Source organism: Astatotilapia calliptera, chromosome 7, assembly GCF_900246225.1.
Source record: "Astatotilapia calliptera chromosome 7, fAstCal1.2, whole genome shotgun sequence".
NCBI classification, from domain to species: domain Eukaryota; kingdom Metazoa; phylum Chordata; class Actinopteri; order Cichliformes; family Cichlidae; genus Astatotilapia; species Astatotilapia calliptera.
Window position 1 is genome coordinate 35,385,444 of NC_039308.1, and position 22,954 is coordinate 35,408,397.

General features: G+C 40.9%; 1 protein-coding gene across 3 annotated transcripts in view; it reads right to left on the reverse strand.

The window, feature by feature from the left end:
* The window catches only part of wdr7 (WD repeat domain 7), a 101,430-nt gene that overhangs the window by 10,837 nt on the left and 67,639 nt on the right, over positions 1-22,954 (reverse strand). For all 3 annotated transcript variants that reach the window (XM_026174508.1, XM_026174507.1, XM_026174509.1), the window contains 6 exons: positions 20,246-20,473; positions 14,234-14,420; positions 5,496-5,613; positions 5,241-5,390; positions 4,778-4,860; positions 4,370-4,469 (listed from right to left, as the gene is read on the reverse strand). In XM_026174508.1, the coding sequence (XP_026030293.1) occupies positions 4,370-4,469; positions 4,778-4,860; positions 5,241-5,390; positions 5,496-5,613; positions 14,234-14,420; positions 20,246-20,473 (866 nt within the window). The remainder of the gene's footprint in view (positions 1-4,369; positions 4,470-4,777; positions 4,861-5,240; positions 5,391-5,495; positions 5,614-14,233; positions 14,421-20,245; positions 20,474-22,954) is intronic.

The following is a 22,954-nucleotide window of genomic DNA, read 5'->3' on the forward strand; positions in this document are numbered from 1 at the left end:
GGGTGCTTCACCCCATTTTATTATTCCATCTTCTCTGACGAAGACTGACAGCTTGTAAATCCCGCCCCCTTGCTGAACAACTATTACGTTAACCAATAGGAGAGGGTTCTTTGGGGGGTTTTGGACGGGCAGTACCCCGTATGTTATCATCAGATGGGAATTATAATAGTGAGAAGTTGTTATGTGTGGACAAAAAACTCAACACAAAAAAACAACCCAGGACCAAGACAGCTACAGGAATAAAACCAACTTCCTCCTGTCAACAATAAGTACAGCTAGAAAAACAAGGGTGAGTGTGACTGGTGGACTAGAAGCTGTTACTGCTCTCGCTAGTTGACACCAGAAATTAGAATCTTTCAAATTTTTAACTAAACTTGAACATCGTAACAATTTAAAGGTAGAAACAGTACTTTGAATTATAAGAGGAGTGGCTGTTTATTGGCTGTGGGATTAAACTGACATCTAACTGAGGCTTCTACCCAAATCATCGTCCATTTAAAATGCAATATGGTTATCAAAGAACTAGATTAATACTTTCAAATAGCACTTAAATACACAGACACTATTTATATGACCAGAGTACGTCTTCTTACTTTTAGACTCATTTTTCCCCTCATTTATAACTTTAGCATTTAGTTTCCAGGAACATCTGCAGTTAAAAACATATTCCTCATAGAGTGTTTTACACAGCAAATAGCAGCTGAACGTGGTGTAGGTATCACAGTAGCCCAATTACCACCAGAATAGGGACACAGTTTACATTAATTCATCATGTCATGCATTGCGGGAGACGATTCTTCAGGTTAATTTTGGCTACGCTGCCACCTTCAGCTGCAGGTTTCAGCTGTTAGAGAGAAACAGATGCAAAAAGAGGTACGAAATCACTCAGATTGTTTCTTTGTGTTCAATTAGTAGACTGAGTAGAGTCTGTTAAAGAAGCAAGCAGCTGGAGACACACACACACACACACGCTGCTGACAAAGGGCTGTTCACGGAGGCTGATCAAAGCCGTGGCAGATGGTCATGCGGGGACTAGCTAGCTACGGTTGGACACACACACACACACACACCCGCTTGCACACACACACACACACACACATGCAAAGATTGATTATGAACAAAAACTGCCTCTCATCTCCTTCTACTCTCCGTCTTTGCTTTTCTTCTGGTCCCCATTTTTCGCCTCCTCCACTATTTCAAAGAGGTCGTCTCTCCTTTCTCTCCTCCTTCTCACTTTGTTTTAAATACACTAAAACAAGTCAAACAATTTAGCTCCTCTGAAATTCTTGGAAATCGAGATGTTCCCATTTTTCCAAGGAGATGCCGTTTATTCAGAAGTCTCTAAAGAGATCTTTCTGCTGCTGCGTTTAATTTTTAAAATTAAAAAAAAAATAAAAATTTAGCCCCATGGAGGACAAAGCTGGCCCCTATTGTGATGATTATTTTAAGTTGTCATGAACACAAACTGACAGCTGACATTCTTAGAGGTGATGCAACACACCGTTTCCGAATTCCCCTTTTGAGTACACAGCAATTTACTTGTGTAACTTGGAACAGCCCCCCTGCAACCCTGATAAGGATAAGAGGAAGAGAATGGATGGATGGACATTGGCAAGCTGACTATTATGAGTGCATGATTTTCTAAACTGAGTCTGGTGAAACAATCTAAAGTGTAGTTCAGAAAACTTCGGTTTTGTATTATTCTGCAGTCAAAGAGTTGCAACAAAAAATATTTTTCCTCAGAAGTGAAAGAGGTTTTCTCTGCTCGGTGATGTAAGTGACACGCTGCACTGCAAATTAAATGATTTTTTTCCTCAAAAAAATCATTGTTGTACTTGCATCTGAACAAACCACATGACTTCTGGAACAATGTCCCTTAGACAGACGAAACCAAAGTGGTGATGTTGAAGAAGAGGGGCGATCGTGGCAGTTCGTCTTGTAATCGGAAGGTTGCCAGTTCGAGCCCCGGCTCCAACAGTCTCGGTCGTTGTGTCCTTGGGCAAGACACTTCAGCCGTTGCCTACTGGTGGTGGTCAGAGGGCCCGGTGGCGCCAGTGTCCGGCAGCCTCGCCTCTGTCAGTGCGCCTGACTGGTAGCTTGGCATCGCCAGTGTGTGAATGTGTGTGTGAATGGGTGGATGACTGAATGTGTAAAGCGCTTTGGGGTCCTTAGGGACTAAGTAAAAGCGCTATACAAATACAGGCCATTTACCATGTTCAAGCATAATGCGCAGCACCACCACGTTTGGAGAAAACCAAACAACGTATCAGCGGTGGTGGTGGTAAATGGACTGGTTCTTATATAGCGCTTTTCTACTCTTCTGAGCACTCAAAGCAATGTGCATTCACACATTCACACCCATTCGCACAAGAACATTTTCTTAGTGCTTTCTAACTAACACGCACATTCATACTCCGATGGATACATCAGAGAGCAATTTGGGGTTAATATCTTGCCCAAGGATATTTAGCATGCAGACTAGGGGAAGCAAGGAATCAAACCACCAACCTTCCGATCAGTAGATGACCTGCTCTACTGCCTGAGCTATAGCCATCCGTGGTGGTGGTGGAGGGGTGCTGATTTGGGCTTGCTTTGCAGCTACAGGACAAGGGTAACCTTACGGTCATTGAGTCATCCATGAACTCCCCCACAGACCAAAATATTCTACTTAGGATTGTGCATAAACCAATGCCTGCAAACCTAAATGCACTGAAGCAATGTTGTAAAGATAAGTTGGTCAAAATCCTTCCCCCATGATGTGAGAGACTGAAGAGAGAAGGTGGCTTCCCAAGCTACTGAATCATGGGAAGTTCTCAAGTATGTAAATAAAGAGGGTTTACAACAAAGTGCAAACCACTGGTTACACTCAAGAGCTGGTTATTTATAAACGCTAATTCTGGTTTTTAAAAGACTCCTAAATACAGCAAAAGTATTTGTCTGGCCAATTTTTAACCTCATCCATTAGCCTGCACTTAATTTTAACCGTTTTCTTAGTGTTTGCTCACTTTTAGACTCCTCTACTGTTTAATCGACTAATATTAGGTGCCTGGAACATTGCTGCAGCTAGAAGCCTTGCTGTACAGGTTTTAATTACAGCTGTGGGAAGACCATTTAAGAAATAGTGAGCTTTAAACATTCTTCTTTTCTGGCTGAATTAATTACCCATTTCTGTAAGTGTGTTAATAAAGATAATAGCTTTATGTTGCACCTGAAATAAAACACCTGTAATGGTTCCAGCAGAGAGAGACACACTTCCTACAAAGCCATTATCTATTAAAAGTTAATTACTGCAAATAACACACAAAGTGTCTCCTGTCTCACTCTCTCACACACACACACACACACACACACACACACACACACACAATCACACACACAATCAAACGAGATGTTGGGTGAAAAGGCCCGTGCTGTTATCAGATATAAATGACCCCCTCCACCAGAGTAGACTGCTCAGGTTACTGCAAATCAATACACAGCAAATTATCAACACACACCCGCTCATACAAGAAATACACACAAACATGGAGACCAGCAGCTCACACACACGCGCGAGACACAAACATGATTAAGAGAGTCATTGCTTCATCATTAATCAATTACTGAGGGGTGAAAAAATGAAACTCCTCTCCTCCTTATCTCCTCCTCTCTCATTTAAACCTACTGTTTCTGCTCCTCCTCATTTCCTCCAGTTTGAGCTAAAGCATCCTGTTTGCAAACAGATGGAAACTTTCCAACATAATGAGCAAACAGAGATTAAAGGCATCTATTATGCTTAATTTTCTGTCATATCTGCTGTTTCAGATGGATTAAATATGGCCAAATAATGACATCAGTGCGTGCAAAAGCCAAAGACAAAAACTGAACACTCAGTTTACCTGCTCACATGTGTTTTCTAATTATAAAAGGATGAAAACATGATGGTGCTTAAGTTTTGAGATGTCTTAGAGTTTAGTTAATATATCTGAGTTTTGGTTACCTTCTCGCCTTCCCCTGCTTCAAAGACTTTGTATACCAGACATTAACCTTTTGGTTTTCTAATCATTGATGAAATCTCTCTTTGCCTCCTGCACTCTGTACTAAAGACCTATCTGTGGAGACAGCTGGTTTTCCACGTGCAGTCATAATTATGGTTGGAAATCTGTTGAACGCCTTGGGCCGTGAAGGCTACATGCAGGGGTGGATTAATACAAAGTGGGATGGATGGATGGATGGATGAGAGTGGGAAAATGAATGAAAAAGAAGATGATCTGTGTGAAGGAGGCGGTGGAAGAAAGGATGTGTAAAGCTGGGGTCCAGAGTAAAAACCAACTTCATCTGGTGTAATCAAACAGCTGTTGAGCTGATCAGTTTAAGTTTTTCGATGTACCTGACATTTCCCTGTACGGACATCGTAGAGGGCCACTGAACCTTGGCGAGCTCCGACAGCGATGCGGTGACTGCGGTCGCAGTAACCAACCATATAGAACCTAAAAAGGTGGACAGCAAACACACATGAACATTTAACACTGTATAAGGGAAGATGTTTAGCGATGAAGGAAGATTTCATTCATCCATTTTCTTCCTCTTGTCCAATTCTGGGGGCTCACCCCCACCCCCGCCTCAAGGTTAATTTTTATGTAAACAAACAAACGGAAACACTAATAGCACACTGAGACTGACACACCTTAATGTAATGTAAACGGTCACAGACACAGCAGTCAGGGCCCAGCTCGCCTTTCCCAGCCCCTCCCAGTTTGAAGATATTACTTGGGGTTGAACCTGATGACAAACTTACTTGCAAATAGCAGGGAAACATTCCTGCAGTCCTTTCTTCTTCACCAGAGAACCTTCAATACAGTACATGATGATATCCATCACCTAAGGATCAGGAGAACAGTTTTTATTGTAGTTGAAGTTAACCTATGTAGCTTGTTTCCATGTATTAAACACTTTTTATTGCCAGGGTCTGAACAGATCATCTTCTCTGACTCTCCTTTAGTTTGGTTTATAAATCCAACCCTGAGTCATGGGGTTGACTAGCCAGCAGCTTCTGATTCAGCACTTTCAGGTCTTTTCTGTTTTGGATGATGCTAGCTTTCACTGGCGTCATTAATAACAATAGTTGTCTAAGGGTAAAAAGAGCTCCTTTTTTATTTTGGTAAAGTCAAATACTTAATTGAATTATATTATGCTTGTGTCCTTGGCTGGGATTTTTGAGAATGTTATCTTTCATCGATCTCAAATATAGTTCGAATTACTTCAACCAGAAGATCCACGACGTCTCCAGGCATCTTCTCAATCAGGATGTCGATCACTCGCAGGATCTCTGTTTTGGCTCTGGCCAGAGTGGTCGTGTGAATGTTCTGCTGTGACTGAGAGTTCGCCTGAGCAGCGTTGTGCCGATGAACCTGAAAAGATATAACACTTATATTTATAAGAGCTGGAGAGGGAAAACAGTTGGTGAGTACCTAATAAGATGGCTTTGGTTTCAGCAGCTGGTAAAGAAAACACACCTCTTTTGCAATGGTGGTGATGAAGGCAGGCGGCCGGGCGGTGGCAATAAGAGAGAGGGCGTGCCGGGCTGAACGGGCCGAATCTGCTGGAGGGTTGAGGGGCAAACCCATGGTGACACTGTAGAACGAGGGAGTAAAATGTATCATTCAGATGTTTGAAATTACTGTTTATGTTCCTCTTATTCTTCATAGACAATAGATTAGGGGATTTTTGCTGTTGATACTACAACATATCGCAGTACATTGATGCTGAAAAGATCGCTATGGAAGGCAATTTTTTTGCTTGTAAATTGTGACACTTTGAATGAATGTAAAATTGATTTGGTTTCAGTTTTTAAACAGAGCCAAAGTGTGTTTCCCAGCACTGAAAATTGAATCTTCCATCTTTGGTGATTATGAAGTTATGAGGCCTTAAAAAAAGCCATAGCACCAAATTTAAACCCAGGACATACTCATTATTGTTTTATGTGGTTTTGCTGGGATTTGTTGACAATAAGAAAACCATGCGAGGCTTATCTCTTAGAGATTTTACAAATCTAAAGGGGGACTTAGACATTTCAATCAGCCACTTTAGGCGAGTGGAAGAAAACAAGACAAATCTGAGAAAAGCAACGGCGAGATTGAGTTTTACAAATATATGGAGTGAAGAGATTAGCCAGCAGCTTATAATGTCAAGGCCAAGTCAATGGGAGCCATTCACCAGGCGACAGCATAATGGACTCCCACAATGCAACAGGAATTAGACACACACACACACACACACACACACACACACACACACACCCTCAGAGAGTGTATGTGTATGATTGTAAGAGAAAAAAAAGACTACGAGGGCGAGTGAGGCCACCTTGTTAACAAATGGAGGGAGGGAGAGGGAGAGCGAGAGCGCGAGAGACATGGGTGGACGGCTGGGCGAGTTGCACGATTCATCTCCTCTGATTACACATCACAGCCACAGATCTCGTAATTAATACCGGTAATATATCGGCAATATATCAGCAATATTGAAATGTTTAATTTCATTCAGAGAGGTGGCTGTAATTGGAAACAGTCACAGTGTTGATATAAGGCAGCAAAGGGGCAATTGTGCCGAGACCGGCTGAGGTTAATAACCAGCGTTTAGCACATGTAATGAAATAATCTGGGTTACCATTAGAGTCACAGGAGACAGAGAGAGACACACAGAGTCATGAAACAAAACTAAACCCAAGAAAATATTAATAAATAAAATTAAATATTAAAATGGGTCTATTTTAAGAGTGTTTCATCATCCAAACTAGCAGAAATAAAAACAAAAATTCAGCATTAAAGTGGTTGTACTGAAATGGATTAATGAGTCCAGATGGAAAGGATTCCACTGTGATGAACTTTCAGTGCTGACATGAAACACACACTCAGGGCTTACTGTGTGTGTGTGTGAGAGAGAGAGAAGCTGGCAACATGGCTGTATTCACAGCCAATATCACGCTGACATTATCCAGTCGATACCAAGTCACACACACAGAGCGAGGACTGGAAGTATTGATTTTTGTGTGCGAGGGAGGAGTGAATAACTCCAGTCACATGACCAGAATCCACGCTGCAAGAAGCCAGCGCTGTGTGTATATGGCTGAGTGACTTCCAGGGACTCACTGGCTTACTGATTGGCTTTCTCACTGAGTTGCAGATGGGGTAACTGGACTGTTTACAGACTGATTTACTGGATCATTTCTGAATTGTAAGATGTGCCTCTAGTTAATGCACATTTGACCTTTTCTATGTAGACTGATGACCCTACTTTTTACTGGGGTTGGGTGACTGGAGTTTAACTTTCAACTGTCCAGATTTATTAACAACCACCCAGCCATATTCAAAATGATTCCTTTAAATTTTCAGGAGCAACCCTCCTTGCATTGATTCTAAACGTTCTGCAGTTCTTAACAAGTAGGGCTGAACATGTGGAAGTTCTCAGAGTCATTTGGTCTGACCACAGGACTCGCTATAGACAGTACAAAAGATGGATGTAGCCACCAGTGTTTTCATTCTTGCCATCTTGCTGTTTTTAAACCAGGTTCGAGGAGTGATGCGTGGGCTTCAAGCTGATTGGCTAAGCATATCCTGTATAGTGACAGTTACAAAATGAATTTCATATTTTTTATTTAATATCACCTAAAATTGACCGACTGAGCCCATAAATTAGGTAGGAAACATTTTACAGAGGTTTGGGCAGAGAGTAATTTTAACAGATTTGTACCAGACCAGAAGTCTTTTTGTGTCACCCCTTGGCAACAGTTAAAACGAATGCAGATTCAAGACACTATAAGATCCCGGGGTGGTGATTTGTTTACTTTGTTTACCGTAATAACTGAGTAAGTATGCTGCAGGGAATTTGTGTGAATATGTTGATCAGCTCAGGATGTAGAGCAGGTCATCTACTAATCTGCTGGCAGCTCCAGTCTGCATGCCAAATATCCTTGGGCAACATACTAACTCCAAGCTGTTAGACAGAATGCTAGAAAGCATTTACGTAGACAAAACATAGAAAAAAAGTGCTTGTAAGAATGGGTATGTGAACGGTTGAATCAGGCACGTTGTGTAAAGGTAGAGAAGGCAGAGCAAAAAAGCCCTATATAAGAACCAGTCCATTTGCCATGTCCACACTCTGTCTCTTCTGTTCTACAAGGAGTGTTTTAAGTTATGTTTTGGTCATCATTCATAGCTTTTCATAAACATCAAGAAATAAAAAATATTGATAAAATGAATAAATGGCAGCAAACAATTCAATTAAATGGAAAGAACTAAAGTTCAATTTATTAAACCTTTTTTTTTTTTTTTTTTTTTTTAAAAACACCTTAATCTAAAGGTAACAGTTTTTATAGATTTAAAGATTTTTAGACCAAAAAAAATAAATAAATAAGAGATGGATGCTTAAAAGCTTGGCGGTGTCCTATCTGTGGAGGGTTAGCTGGCGTGTGCTGACCCGTTCACATAAACTCTGACATGGGCTGGTCACGCATCACTGTGTTGGTCTAAATGGACTGACTAACTGGTTTTCTCAGCTGCTTAAAGGCGTGGTTTACTGACCGTAAATGTACCCACAGACTACAGAGAGCATGGTGGAGAGGTGGAGAGTAGGGCAACCTTTTGATGCAATCTTTACAGCAGACACTGGCTTTTTCAGTGGTTAATTATAATTTTTTCATTTCTTTTTTGACATTTTGGAACAATATTTATGATATTCCTGAGTTTCTGACAGCCTTATCTCAGGTCTGGGTGGAATTTGCACAAACACACCCACAGATCAAAACTGATCAGTAATGGTGACCTGCAGTTTCCAGATTTTTGTTTTTCCCTTTAGGGTTCATGAGTGGACATCCATGGTGACAACAACATGTACTTATCTCTGCATGACACACAGATCGCCAAAGCATTCATTTACCCCTGCATGAGAAACGCAATCGTTCAAAACTTGTAGACAGACAAATACAGTGTAAAAAGATGTATTTATCCCTGCAAGACAAACACATTGAAAACATGCATTTATCCCTGTGGTGGTCTCTGATTGGATGGAGACCGGGAGGAGATTCAAACACCCTCAACGTTTTAGAAAACTTTCTATATAAATGTGATATCTCTGTAGATATGTAGTACGAAAGCGGGCTTAAATTCAGAGTGATCTTATAGATAGTGCAAATGAGAACAGAATTTAAAGATCCAACAATCACTGTGGAAAAAGCCTTAATCAGGATACCCATACAATAGTGCATGGGCCACAAGAATAGATACTGCAGAAAAAGCTTGCAGTCAAATCTTGTTTGTAACAATCCCACACAATTTTAGCATAAAACTATTTGGGGGTATGGAAAGATGCCAAGCTTTCCTCTTTAATGTACATATTGCTGATCATGGTAGAAATCTCAAAGTAAAAGTGGCTTTGACTTAAGGAATAAAAACTACTCAGCCTGTGATTATATGCACACAACCTACTCCATTTCCAGTCAGCCATGCTTCTCTTTGTTTCATTACATTAATTGGTTACCACTGAATTCTTTATGATTTTGTAGGCTAGCTATGACTGACCACCTGGGTAAAACACACTCTCTCTCTGTCTCTCAGAGAGTAGTTACCAAATAAGCACTCATTAGAAAAAAAGATATGCAGAAAACACTGAACCTTAAAGAAGAAGACAACAGCAGAAGACCACACGGAGTGCCCCTCATGCCAGCTAAGAACAGGAAACTGAGGCTACAGTTTGCATAGGCTCGCCAACACAGGACAACAGAAAATTAGAAAAACGTTGACTGGCCTGACAAGTTTCAGTTTCTGCCGCAACATTTGGATGGTCAGGCTTTGGTGTAAACTACAAGAAAGCATTGATCCATCCTGCTTTATTCTGCCTGTGCATTGTCACTCATCCTGTCCACCCCTTTATAACCACACTGTATCCATCTTCTGCTTTCAGCGCAGTGACACAAAGCTGAAATATTCGGGTTTATTGAACATGACAATGAGTTCAATGTGATACTGTCATGTCAACATTTAGCAAAGTCTGTGAGGAATGTTTCCAGCACCTTGCTAAATCATTGTCACAAAGAATTAAAGCAGCAGGGTCCAACCTGGTACTGGGAAGGTGTGCCTAATGAAGTGGTGGCCAGTGAGTCTAAAGGGAATATGGATTATTACGACCCATTAATCATGCAAAGCTACTCTAGTAGCTTCACCACATTCGTTGGATATGAAATTATACGGAATAAGGAATGTGTTAGCGTTTCCTGGAGATGGCACTAGTGTTTTATACCATGTTGTATGTCTTGTACTTTGTGTCGTATTTTTAATATATTAAGAGTTTGTGTGGCTGCTACCTTGGCCAGGTCTCCCTTGTGAAATAGATTCGACCACAGTGGAACTTTCTGGTTAGATGCACAGAGGTAAACACACAGAATAAATACATAAATAAACGAGAGAGAAAAAAATGCCAATTCTATATGGGTCAGGTGGAAGGCGCAGATTGATTTTTCATGAAATGACCCTGAATATTTTCTGTGTATTTTTATCAGTAATTTTTATAGTCTAGTTATCATTATTATTATTACTACACTTTTTATTTAAGTTAAGTAAAATATGTCTTCACACTTAGCTTTAGTTAGTAGTAACTATAATAACTCTGGTAGGGTCAGGACGCACCGATGACCTTCACATAAAAGTAACTCAGGTGTTTATTCAGACAGTAAGCAGACAGGCAGAGCATATAAAGGTGTGCGTCTGCTGAAAGCAGCTTTTACCTCTTAGAATGGATTCCTTGAAAACTGTGTGGAGACTGCTGAAGCAGTTTCTTTCCCTTTCTTTTCTTTTTTTTGGCTTGTGTGTCTGAAAATATAAAGTGCAAGTCTTCCACACCGGGAGCTTTTTCAAATCTCTACCTATTGAAAAGGGATTATCCCACATACACACACAGCTCTGCGAGAAGTGTATTGACAACTGGTTGGGTGGATCAGGGACAAAAAGCCTCACTGCAAGTCAGCTGCATGGAAATACATCCTCAGAGAGAGAGCGGAGAAAGAAAGAGTGAGCGTGTGTGCTCTCTTTTAGCCAGTAATGCATTCAACTCCTTGTTTCTCTGTCCACAGAAAAGAAAATTGCCCAAGTGAAGGAATACTGAATACTGACTGTGTGTGTGTGTGTGTGTGTGTGTTCGTGCATCCTCTCCGTATGTATTATAATGTACTGATGTGATTACTGTGCGTCTCATTGATCAGCCCTCGTGCTGTTTACTTCAACAACACCAGGAGGCAACACCACACACCTGCAGACTTCACATTATTAATTATGCATGGTCATGAACTCCGTGTGTGTGTGCGCGTGCGTATTTTAAGTTTTAGTATTTACTTAAGCTCACCACTAAGTCGCTGGGGACCCTAAACTAAAGTATCTAAAAAAGAACATTTGATACTGCAACACTTCTCCTATAATGTGACTCCTGAACACACACCACATGATAATAGCTTAATTGAAGCTCTCATTAGTGCTACTGCTTATTTTTGCTATACCTTAGTTTAGTCTCAAATGTGATTCCAGAGGTTGATAGATAATATAGACAAATTTTTGCCTATGTTGAAAAGGTTATCAAAGGATTATTGGGACAGCTGTTACTATAAGGAGACTTGAGATAATCTTTCTCAAACTGAATATTCAAAAATCCTTTAAATTTATTTTCAGTTTCCAGTTTAGTATTTTCTCTGACTGTTACCGTTAACTTTATTTTTCATTTCTTATTAATTTATTTAACATTTCCCTTTTATTAATCTGAATTTATTTACTGGCATATTATACACATCCATATACACGTTAGAGGGATTACTTACCCATCAACTGTGTTATTAAATTATGCATTTTGACTGGACATCATCTCCATGTGATGTAATTATATTCGCAGAAACATGTGATTTAAGGTGGAATAAATGTGTAAAACTTGGGGTTCTGTAAAAAAAAATATATATTTTTTTTTTTTTAAAGACAAGATTATAACAATTATGTCTGCCTGTTTTTTTAAATAAATTTTTTATTGATGTCTTGTGTTGCATCATATGTTTTAAAGGTTCATGAAGATTGTTATTAAAAGAACAAAAGATAAAACAACATCAGTGAGGTCGTAGCTCACTCAGCCTTGATCTTGATCTTGATCTTGACCGCACTTTGCGCAAAGAGCTCCTAAAGTGACCAGTGTGTGTCAGTTAAAATCTGACCAATGCTCCAAAAGAAGTAGTAAATATTTAAATTGTGAAGGGATAGACAAGCACTTCACCAGGGCATAAGCTTGTCAGCAATTACTTGAAATATAAAATTACTAAAAATATAAAATGACAGAAGAGGTGAAAAGAGATGCACGTCAAACACAGGAAATTTTCAAAATAAAAGACTGTGCAAGGGGGAAGGGGGTAAAATAAAAATGACGCTTCTGAGACGCTCCTGGTGTGACTGGAAGCACTATGAGGATTAAGTTGCTTGGAGTCAATCAAATTTTTGACTGCTATTTTTTACACTACTGGCATATTCAACTTTATCTACTGTATCAATGTTTTTTCACTGTACTGTAACTTATAACAATAATTTTTTTGCATTAATTCTTGTGTGGATCTTATAGGCATCTTCTCTTTCTATTTGACCGAAAATGTATTCCATTAAAATGGAATTGTGTCATTTCCCTTCCTGACACACCACTCTGCAGCTTTCCTTGCTAGAATACTTCACTGACTTCAATTTATTGTGAACAGCCCAACACAAACCCTAACCGGGACCCCAGAAACGATGTTTCGCCTCATTAGGACCTGGTTTGGGTCCCCATGAGGACTAAGGTCAGTGTTTATACTGAGAGAGGTCCCAGGGAGGTAACAAAAATGAACGAACACACGGACACACACACACACACACACACACACACGGACACACACACACACACACACACACACACAGGCAGACATATCTATACTCATTTAACCAGACTGGGTCAGCTCGAGTTTCAGACTTAATAGGATCAACTCATATTGGCCAGTTAGATTTCAGCAGGGAGGAAGACGCACACGTGCTGCTCTTTGTATCATACATGAAGAAGAAGCCACTGAATTAGCCTCTCCGCATGACCCCTGACCTTCGCTTGTGTAAGAAGCTGCTTCAAACCACAACCTCACTTTGACTGCATGAAGGCAGCCACGACCTCTGACCTCGACTCTGCTGCCAGTAATGTTGATGGTTGAGTACGTGAAACCAGCTCTGCTCCACACACTGGCGCTAATATTGTGTACTTTGTTAACATCTGATCTTGTCTCTCACCTGATTAAAGTCTAATGGGTTAATCTTGTCTGGAGCTAGAGACTGCAGGGCAATCTTCTTGCTTTTCTAGATGGAAATTTTTAAGAGCCACTTTAAGTGGGGCACAAAATGCTAAATAAAATGAAGAAAAAGACAAATGTGTGCACAGAGACAGAGGACTTTCGTGTCAGGCCAACGCAGACATCGTTACATCATCATAATGTCTTGAAATCAGATTAGAGTCGGGCTTCCATAACTCACTGTGTCGGCTATATAATGTTCGTTTGTGTGTGTGTGTGGGTGTGTGTGTGTGTGTGTGTGTGTGTGTGTGTGTGTCTGTATTTGTGCGGATGCATATGTTTGTATCTATAGGATATACTCTGGAATCTGAGAGGGACGGATACAATTTAACAAATTAACAAACAGGAAGTGAGTACAGACAAATTGTCTGTTTTCAGTCGCTGGAGAGAAAGTAAACAAATGCAGAGCGTTCAATTTCCAGATGCAAAATCTTTTTTTTTAATAAAATTTTTTTTACCAAATTATGTGAAACACCGTCAAATCGGTGTGAATGTGAAAATACTGCGTGTAAAAAAAAGAAACTATTTGTTAGTGAGGGTCCATTTCAACCAGTCTGCCCTTACAGGAGAATCCGTCGGTGAAAACACCAACGACCACTGCAGCCTGCATGAAACAACGACTCCTGATCTTTTAGTAGTGTGTCTTTAAGATGCCTTCATGCCAACACAACAGACCAACACTATGACACTTTTAAGGACTCTAGTATACATGCAGTTAGACTCTCATGATGATTTTCATGAAGATGAAGGCAAAGTGAGCAGGAAACTCTTAAAACTGTTTTACATTTATCTTGTCAGCATCTTCGGTCTGATATGAAACATTTTTTAAAAAGGCAGCAACTTCATTTGTTTAAGCGGCTCGTCGTGACTCACTTGGCGAGCTGCTTCTCGGCGTCGGCGCACAGCTCCAGTAGTCCCATGAGCACCGCCGACACATCCATGTACGGTTCCCACACGGTGAAGCCTCGACCAATCAGATCGATGGCGGTGCGTCGGATGGTGCTGTGGGCAGGCAGCTTGGGGCTGGGGGGCTGCAGCAGCAGGAAGGTCAGGGCCTTACCTGCAGAGAGAAACGAATCAGAGGGTTTTATCAGAAAACAGCAGGAGTTTGAAATCAGCCTGTGAGGGTTCAGCATCAGACAATACTAAAGAATACACACAGTGACCCTCTTATGCTGGAATTTTTGTCATCTTAAGGACATTAATATTATCTTTCATGGTCTCATCAGCTCTGAAAAGCAGCCTCAAGCTGCACCACAGGCGCAATCTTAAACAAAGAAAAGAAAGGAAAGCATTCTCATAAAGACAAAATATGTTCTGATATTTTTGGTGAGGTTTTGGGTGAAAATAGTCCAACACACACACACTGACAGACACACACTCGGAGGATAAAGACAGCAAGCGGGATGGAGGTCACTTCATAGCTGACCTGACATTTGAGCCAGTCTCTGTGGGGACAGACTGACCATTAAGACTCCTGAAAAAAATCCCCCCCTCCCCTCAATAACGCTCTCCTTCCACCACCCTCTGTGCTCCCCACCTCACATCTGTCTGTCTTTCCCAGCTCGTCTCACCCACCTATCTTTGCAGGCAGAGGTCCAAAGATAACACCAACCAAAAAGAGTTTCATTTGTTTCATCCTCTTTTTTGAGTATCATGCATTTAAGTTCTCATTTTATCTACTGTGAAGCTGAAAATCTGTCTTTTGTCTGTTCTCTTCTGCCGCTGCTGCAGTCACAGAAATCAATACGACCCTTTGTGTGTTTTCACTTGAAATGCAAAAGCTAAATAGGCATAAAATGAAGAAACATACGATATAAAACAGATGATTTACTTTAGTTATAATCCTGTGGCGGCTCTAAAGGTCCACCGGTCTCCAGACGCACTCGGCTAATCGCATCACCAGGATCTCCTGGCATTTCATCATCAGCCTGCCTTAAATGGCAAACCCCCTTCCTTATTGGTTTACATCTACACACACAAAAACCTATGGATGGGTCTATGAACGATATGGCAAGAGGTTAACCGTGTAAGAATAGCAGCTATCTACAGACAGTGACAGCATTGGCTAATGTTGTTAGCTGGTATTGTTAAGACAATAGGGTTTATATTGGCTTGTGAGCTCTGCACTTTCAAGGCTCCAATTTTCGCTTCACAACCACATTGGTTTTTTGGAGCCAGAAGTGACAGTCTTTGAACGAGGGAGTGAGATGAAAGTAATAACACACCAGAATATCAAATAAATCATAAAAAACCTAAATGATACCTGGAATAACTCATGCGCAGACTCGCAAATGTCAGCTTTACTGTTTACTGGAAAGGAAAGTTCAATTTTATACTTTGAACTGGAACACTCCACTTTGATAATGTTGTTGGTGGTAGCTGTTAATTTAGGACTTGCTTTTTAAGTCCAAATGTTGTCACATTGGATTAAAATTACGGGGGGGAAAACCAAAAAAACAAACAAGAGAGAACCTGCTAGCTTTGAACCTTCAAGTTTAAAGACCAATAGGTGACATGGTAACTATTTCAATCTTTCAATACAATTCATCAACACCCTAAACACAATATGAAAGGTCTAGTTAAGTAACTTTAACTAATTGAAATGAAGTCAATTTAACTGGGCAGCACATGCCAGCAATAATACAAACTTAGCACTTCAAGAAAATAAGAAAAGTTGCCTTTTAAAAAAGATTCACCCCTCTGTGTAATTTTTATGATGGGGGAAACAAAACAATTTGTTGTATGAGGCTGTAAATATGTTTATTTCTGCTGTAAAGGTGGTCAATTTAACATTGGAGCCTATGGGGATCGCCTAACTTTTGGAGCCTCAAGTGGTCACCAAAGGAACTGCAGCATCTCCTTTATTGCCGCTTGGTGAAAACAATGAAGCATGCAAATCAGGTACGTTTGTGCACTTTTGACCCCCAGCAGGTAAGCAAATACTGATGTGAACTCAAATCTATCAATGTTTTATAAAAAGCATCAATAAGCTTAAAAACTGCGGACTATAAATATCAGCAGAAATATGGGGCTCCATGACCTCTGACCTCCACTTAGTGATCGTTACAAATAACAGCTGCACAGAAATCAATTACAAATGAGTTTCTGGCTTTTTTTTTAAAAAACACATTCATGTGTAAATGTTTAGTATCAACTTTCTACTCATATTGACAGTTTTATTTCAATCAAAATCAGTGAAAATAGAAAATAATCTTTAATGACAGTTAGAAAGACAATAGTGTAAAATGTTAAAAATGTTTCTGGGAGATTTCGGGATGCTTCCAAACAAAGATGAGCATTAATCGTCCTCAAACAGGCTAAATGTTATAACTTTAGTGGTTTTCTTAGTGTGAATCCATCAGAGCAGTGAGCCAGGGGACCGATTCTCTCCACCTAATGCAAAATAGGCTTTAGAGGTCATGAGGTCAAAGTTCATTAGTGTGAGCAGCAAATGTGGGTCGGGTGTGAGCATGACAAACCCTAAGGGAGCCCACTCTGACCACAGAGCCACATTTGCTCTTCGAAGCCTCATTATTTTACTTTTATTTCCTCGCAAGACAATTAAAGACGGCCGTTAACAGTCAGCGCTGTAATTGGCCGGATCGAGATTCAAATTTACAGCCCCTCCCCCCATTCCCAGCGAGAGGAAGGCTTTGACTCAGGGTTCATTTCTCACAGCGGACATCTTTGTTTAAAGGCAGCACCGGGCTCCCAAATGAACTGATTGCTATTGACAAAGCATCAGTCGGCCATAATGAGCTGTTAGTTAGGGCAGTAAACATGTCACATTAACACACAGAGGATGATTAGAGGAAGAGGAGGAAGGAGGGAAGAAGGAAGGAAGGAAGACTGAGGGGGAGAAGTACAGTGTGTGATATAGTGACAGATTGGTGACGTCTAAAATTTACCAGGCCGAAACGAGCGCTAACAGGCTTTGTGCTTTCTTTTCTCCATCTGCTAACTGCCCCTTCTCCCTCTCTTCCTCTGTTTGAGCTTAAATGCGAGGTGAAGGTAAATCAATGCTGGGTTGGTTAGTGGATGAGAGCTGGATCAGACTGGCTGCAGAGTGCTTGACATAGACGGAGAGGAAAAACAAGACAAAAAGAGAAAGAATGAAGGTTTTAGCTCATGTAGAGACGCTGTGCAGCTACATGAGAAGTGTAATGTAATGTCCATCATTACATTGTATAACCCTGTAGTCAGTCTCACCCCGTCTACATCTGGTAATAACTGGCCTGCAGATCCAGATCATCAGGATATGACAGGCATGCATTATGCCATTTTTTCTGTGTATTATTGCCAATGTCTGAAAGGATTTTAACAAACGAACGACCAAATGATGAGATCTTTCCTGATTCTCTATGTGGCTACATCACTTTTCACAAGTTATCTGCTGTTAATGTAATTTCTTCCTTGTAAATTTTCCAGTGTTTGAGGGTTTTTCCCCCCATAAATGTACAACTTTGAGCTTGAAAGTTTCCAACATTTTCTCCCCTTCTGTTTGTTTCTCAAGTGTTGATGAAGAAACCGTTCTATTTCTTGTATCCCACTCACAGCAGCAGAGACATTTCTACCTTCCGTTACCTGCTTCTCCCTGTTAAATGTCCTACAACACAAAGTAAAACTCAATTTCCAATCAGCTCTCATGAATGTTTGAAAATGCCACGGATCAGACTTGAGTGGGCCTCAGAGGGGACTCGGAGCATTTTGACATTTACTGTGAGCTTTTTATTGTCCAGAGACTGAACACACTGATGTTCAGTTTGTTTCTCCTATCCTGCCCAACAGCAGGATAATTCCTCCCCCCCCCCCCGCCATCATCGGTCCATCCGTCCATCCTTAAGCTCGATTCTCCCCCCCCCCCCCCGCCATATGAAAACATCAATCTATACTACAGGCTACTGTACCCTCCCACTCTCTAGGCGGACAGCTCTCATTCATCACACACTGCGCTGTACGCCAACAACACCGATCCATCTTTCAATTTCATAACAGAGTGAGGGAGGAAGGGGGGGGGGGGGGAGACAACAAACTGAACAAGAGTAGTAAAAAGGAGGAGGAGGAGGAGGTAGGAGTAACAAAAAGCTATGGAAAGAGAAAGCATAAAAACATCCTAAACTGTGCTGCAGTGTATACATAACCAGATTATTATGACCATAAGATGACCCAATATAAGAGAATATGTGCACACGCACCCTTCCACCATTTAATTACAATCTACTAGTATCAACTATATCTGATCTTGAATTCACCACTTTCAAGTCAAAATAGAAACTTTAAGACCTTTAAGGCCTAGCAGACCACTTCCTGTGTCCGCAACATCTAACTTCATGGGAAATTTTGCTAATAGAGAACATAATACTTGATTTTTCAACTCTGGAGGTTTCTGCTAACTGAAGAAAAAAAAAAAAAAAAAATGCATATTGGCTTTAAAATTGATCAGCGCCGTTTTGGGCATTTTTGTAAAAGACTGAAAAATAGAAACCAAACGTTAGCCACACAGGGTTGTTATTTAACTCATTTTCCATATAAGCATGGCTGAAACTAGAATAAATCTTAAGGAGTAGTTTCAATGTGTTCATATTCATATTTACATGCAATGCTGATGATTGTTTTAAAAAGCAGTTATAATTAATAGCTTTTCGGCGTCTCCAGTCGTGAAGTATGGCTCCAGGAAATCAATTAAATCTGGAGTTGTTTTCATCTCATGACATGGATTTAAGGTTTCTGGTGCGTGTGTGTGTCCACACAGGTGAGCCGACTGCTGTGTGCAGGTCCAGCTAAGAAGCATCACGCTCCACAGCCTATCGGTGAGAGCGCAGGCTGTGTCACCCGGCGGATGTCCCCCTCCCCTCCCCCAGAGGCAGCCAATCAGAGCACGGGAGCAGTGGGACGGAAGAGCACCTCTACTTAGTGCAGGTTTGATGCCCACCAAGGTCCAGCGCTGCAGGCACAGCGTGGCACAGGGCCGGGCTCGCCGAGTGTGTGTGGAAGTCAGCACCAAGCTCCTTAAGGTGTCAAGCTTGGCAGGTGAAAATCAATCCCATCTCTACTCACCTCTAATCCTGCACTGAAGTTTCTACTATGTCAGTTGTGGAGTTGTGGATGTTTACGGGGTGTCTTTAGGATGTTTTTTACTTCAGTTTAGTTGGCTAGATGCTTTTAAAATTTGATTGGGTTTAAGTTGGGAACCAATTAAACCTCATAAAATAATAATAAAACTGTGCTATTGGTGGCTTTTGGAGCATTTTAGTGGAATTACCTGACAATAACTATGGGCTTGTATGTGGCACAATCAAGAAAGTTTATTTTTATTTGTTTGTCACTTATTAATTAGTAGGTACTGTACTATACAGTCACTTCTGGCTCCAAAAACCCAACACAGCAGCAACCAAAACTCTATCGCTGAGCAAGTAAATTCAGTAGCGCAGAAATGGGCAAAAAGAAAAGAAAAAAAAAAAAAAAAAAAAAGAAAGAAAGAAACCGTTACAGGCTTCTGAAAGCTGAAAACACACAGTCCTGAGAGTCTCTACAGGTTATTATCATAAAGCAGTAGGACACAACACACCTGCTATGGTGAAACCTGCTATGGTGAAACCTGCCAGGACTAGAGATTTTCTGCAGAATTTACACAAACATAAAAATGTAAAACCTATAAGCACCACAGCCATATCCATCCAAAGGTTTTTAAGATTTCTCTTAACCTATCAAACGAAACAAAATGTGCACATCTTGGTGGTCCATTTGAAGAATTTTGGGCTGCAAATTTAACCAAATAAATTAGATTAGATTAGATAAAACTTTATTAATCCCTCGGGTGGGTTCCTCTGGGAAATTCGGTAAATGTGTTATCATGAGTGTGTTTGCAGTTTCTGGACTTACAGGTGTGTCTGGCCAGGGAGTAGTTGGACGATCCTCCGCTGGTCAGTCCAAAACCTTCGGGTGCCTGTCCACCAGCTCGAGCCCGGGCCGAGCCCTTCGGGGGTTCGATCTCTGCGCCAAATTCAGCCCCAATGACTCCCAGAAGGACGATGGCAGTGGCCTGTTTACGGCGCTCCTCGTAAGAGTTGGAGATCTTCTTCGCATTTGGCGGGAGGTTAGACAGACAACCTTAAGAGAGAGACGGAGAGAATATTGTTGGATTGTTTGAAATATTGCCTAAACAGAAAAGAGATCAACATACAAACTCCATGTTTAGAGAAAGAAGTACAAACATATAGTCAAAAATCTAAAAACTAGCATGAGAATTTTTTAACACTGCCCCCTTGTGATGGTAAACAGCTACAAAATATAGAGGTTCCGCTGTAAAGCTTGCCACCACAGGTGTTTTCAACTCGGAAATAATTTATTCAGTATGACCGAAATAAGTGACTGAATCCAACAAGTCAACAGGAGGTCAGGACTGAGGACTGGTTCCTATAAACCGCGGGTTTACCGCAACTACAGGTATCGCCCCCTGGTGACTATTTAAAAACACAACAGGGTTAAGGCCCTTCCAGAAAACTCCAGAAAATTACGATCATCTGGTTGAGGTATTGTTAAACTTTCTGTGTTTGAAATTGGAATTAACAAGTCTGAAGCTTAGTTTGACCAACTCAAACATCTTTTGCCAAGAACCTCCAGGCTTCTTTCAAGGCCCTGAACCATATAGTTAAACGTAATCAGGAGAACCAGAAAACATGGATTTTATTTCTCTTTTCATGCATTCTATTGGTTTTTAGACACTGCATTTATTTTAAAAGATCTGTAGATCGATATATATCATTCAGATCAGTGTGAGGACCATATTATTATTGAGTAATTTTTTTTTTGTTTTTTACTTTTTAATTTCTGTCCTTCCTTTTACACTGAAGTGAAAAGTAGTTTAAAAAAAAAAAAAAAAAGGGGGTGGGGGTCTCCAGTGAGCTGATAACAACTGAACAGGCACACGTCTATTGTCCTGGTATTAATCATCACACACACACACACACACACACGTCATTGTCACGCTGAAAGCCTTTAGTCACAGTGCAAACACATTTACACACAGACGGTCGTGTTCACAGACCTCTGGAAAGATTTTGGGTGTGTGTGTGTGTGTGTGCGTGCGTGTGTGTGCGTGTGTGTGTGAGAGAGAGAGCGAGAGTTTGGGGGGGGGGGGGGAGTCCTTTTGTGTCCATCAACACGACCCCAAAATAACCTCTTTTGTGAGCACGTGTGCGATGGGGTCTGCACAGTGGGGAAACTCTGAGAGTGTGTGTGTGTATATCACAGTAGGAGATGAGAGCTCCTTACACACTTTGGATCAAGGCCCCAATAAGGACTACATAAAAAGTGTGTTGAGCCCCCCCCCCCCCACACACACACACACACACACACCTCTCCACCCTCTGATATCTAATTCTTATTTTTCTCTCTCTCTGGATGAGCAAGCACAGCATTGTTATGAATTTGTATTGCAGGGTGAACAAGCACTCACTCACAATGAACACACACACACAGATACACACACCCACAAGAAGAGGTGGCGTGAGCGAGCACACTTGGTGTGTTGAATAGAAACCGAGTGAGAGGGCTAGCCACTGCTGGGTCTGCATCCTGTCCATGTTCATGGCCCTTGCCATTACTACAAGTGTCCCACAGGGATCTATACTTGGGCCTCTTAAAAAAATTAATTAATTTAAAAAAAATTACCACCCACAACTAATGTACGTACTTTTTTTGTTTTAAACAGATGATTTTATATGCCACTGGCTATTTCTGAAAACACTGAAAAAAAAAAAAAAAGAAGCTTGTTATAGACCAAACATGGAGAAAATCCAGCATTATGATTACATTACAGGTTCTGGTTGGAGCGATCCTTCCGCTTGCATGTTACGATTCGGCGTTGGCAGTGTATTGTTTTAGGCATTTTGTTTTGGCGTGACTGTTATGTGTTTCCTGTTTTACTTTGAAAGTCTGTGTTATCTTAGTGTTCAGTTTACGTTTCCTTGTCTCGTCAGGTCTTATTTGCCCCAGCTGTGTATCCCTCCTGTGGTCCATTCCCTAATTGCTCCTTCTATGTATTTAAGCCCTGTGTTTCTGTATGTCATGGTCGCGATCTTCCCCCCCCCGTTGTAAATAATTTGGCGCCTTGTGTTTGGTGATGTAAATAAATGTCGTATCTTGCTTTAAATCTCGTTTTGGGATTATTTTTGTGGAAGTTGCACGCCGGTTGCCTAGGCCGGGGTGTAACATGCAGCAGAACTGAACCAGGACTACCATCCCCTGCTGTAGTCCAAAATGGTAGAGCTGGAGTTGGTCTCAGGGAAAAGCCACAACAGTGACCTGATGGTTCTTATGGTTTCCTGCTAACTGCAGGAAACATGAGAAGGGAATGATCTGTGCCTTCCAGATATAAACTGCTAAGCTCCTAATTAAACAATTTTATTTTGGTCCTGAAATACTCAACATGTTTAATTTAAATAGACTGTAACACACATATTATGAACGGGGATAGATTGATATGGCCTTTTCAGAGCCAATAATGATAATCGATATTACAGAAGACCGATAACTAATATCAGAAAAATAATAAGACATTTGCTGTACAAGAAAACAAAAATAAAATTA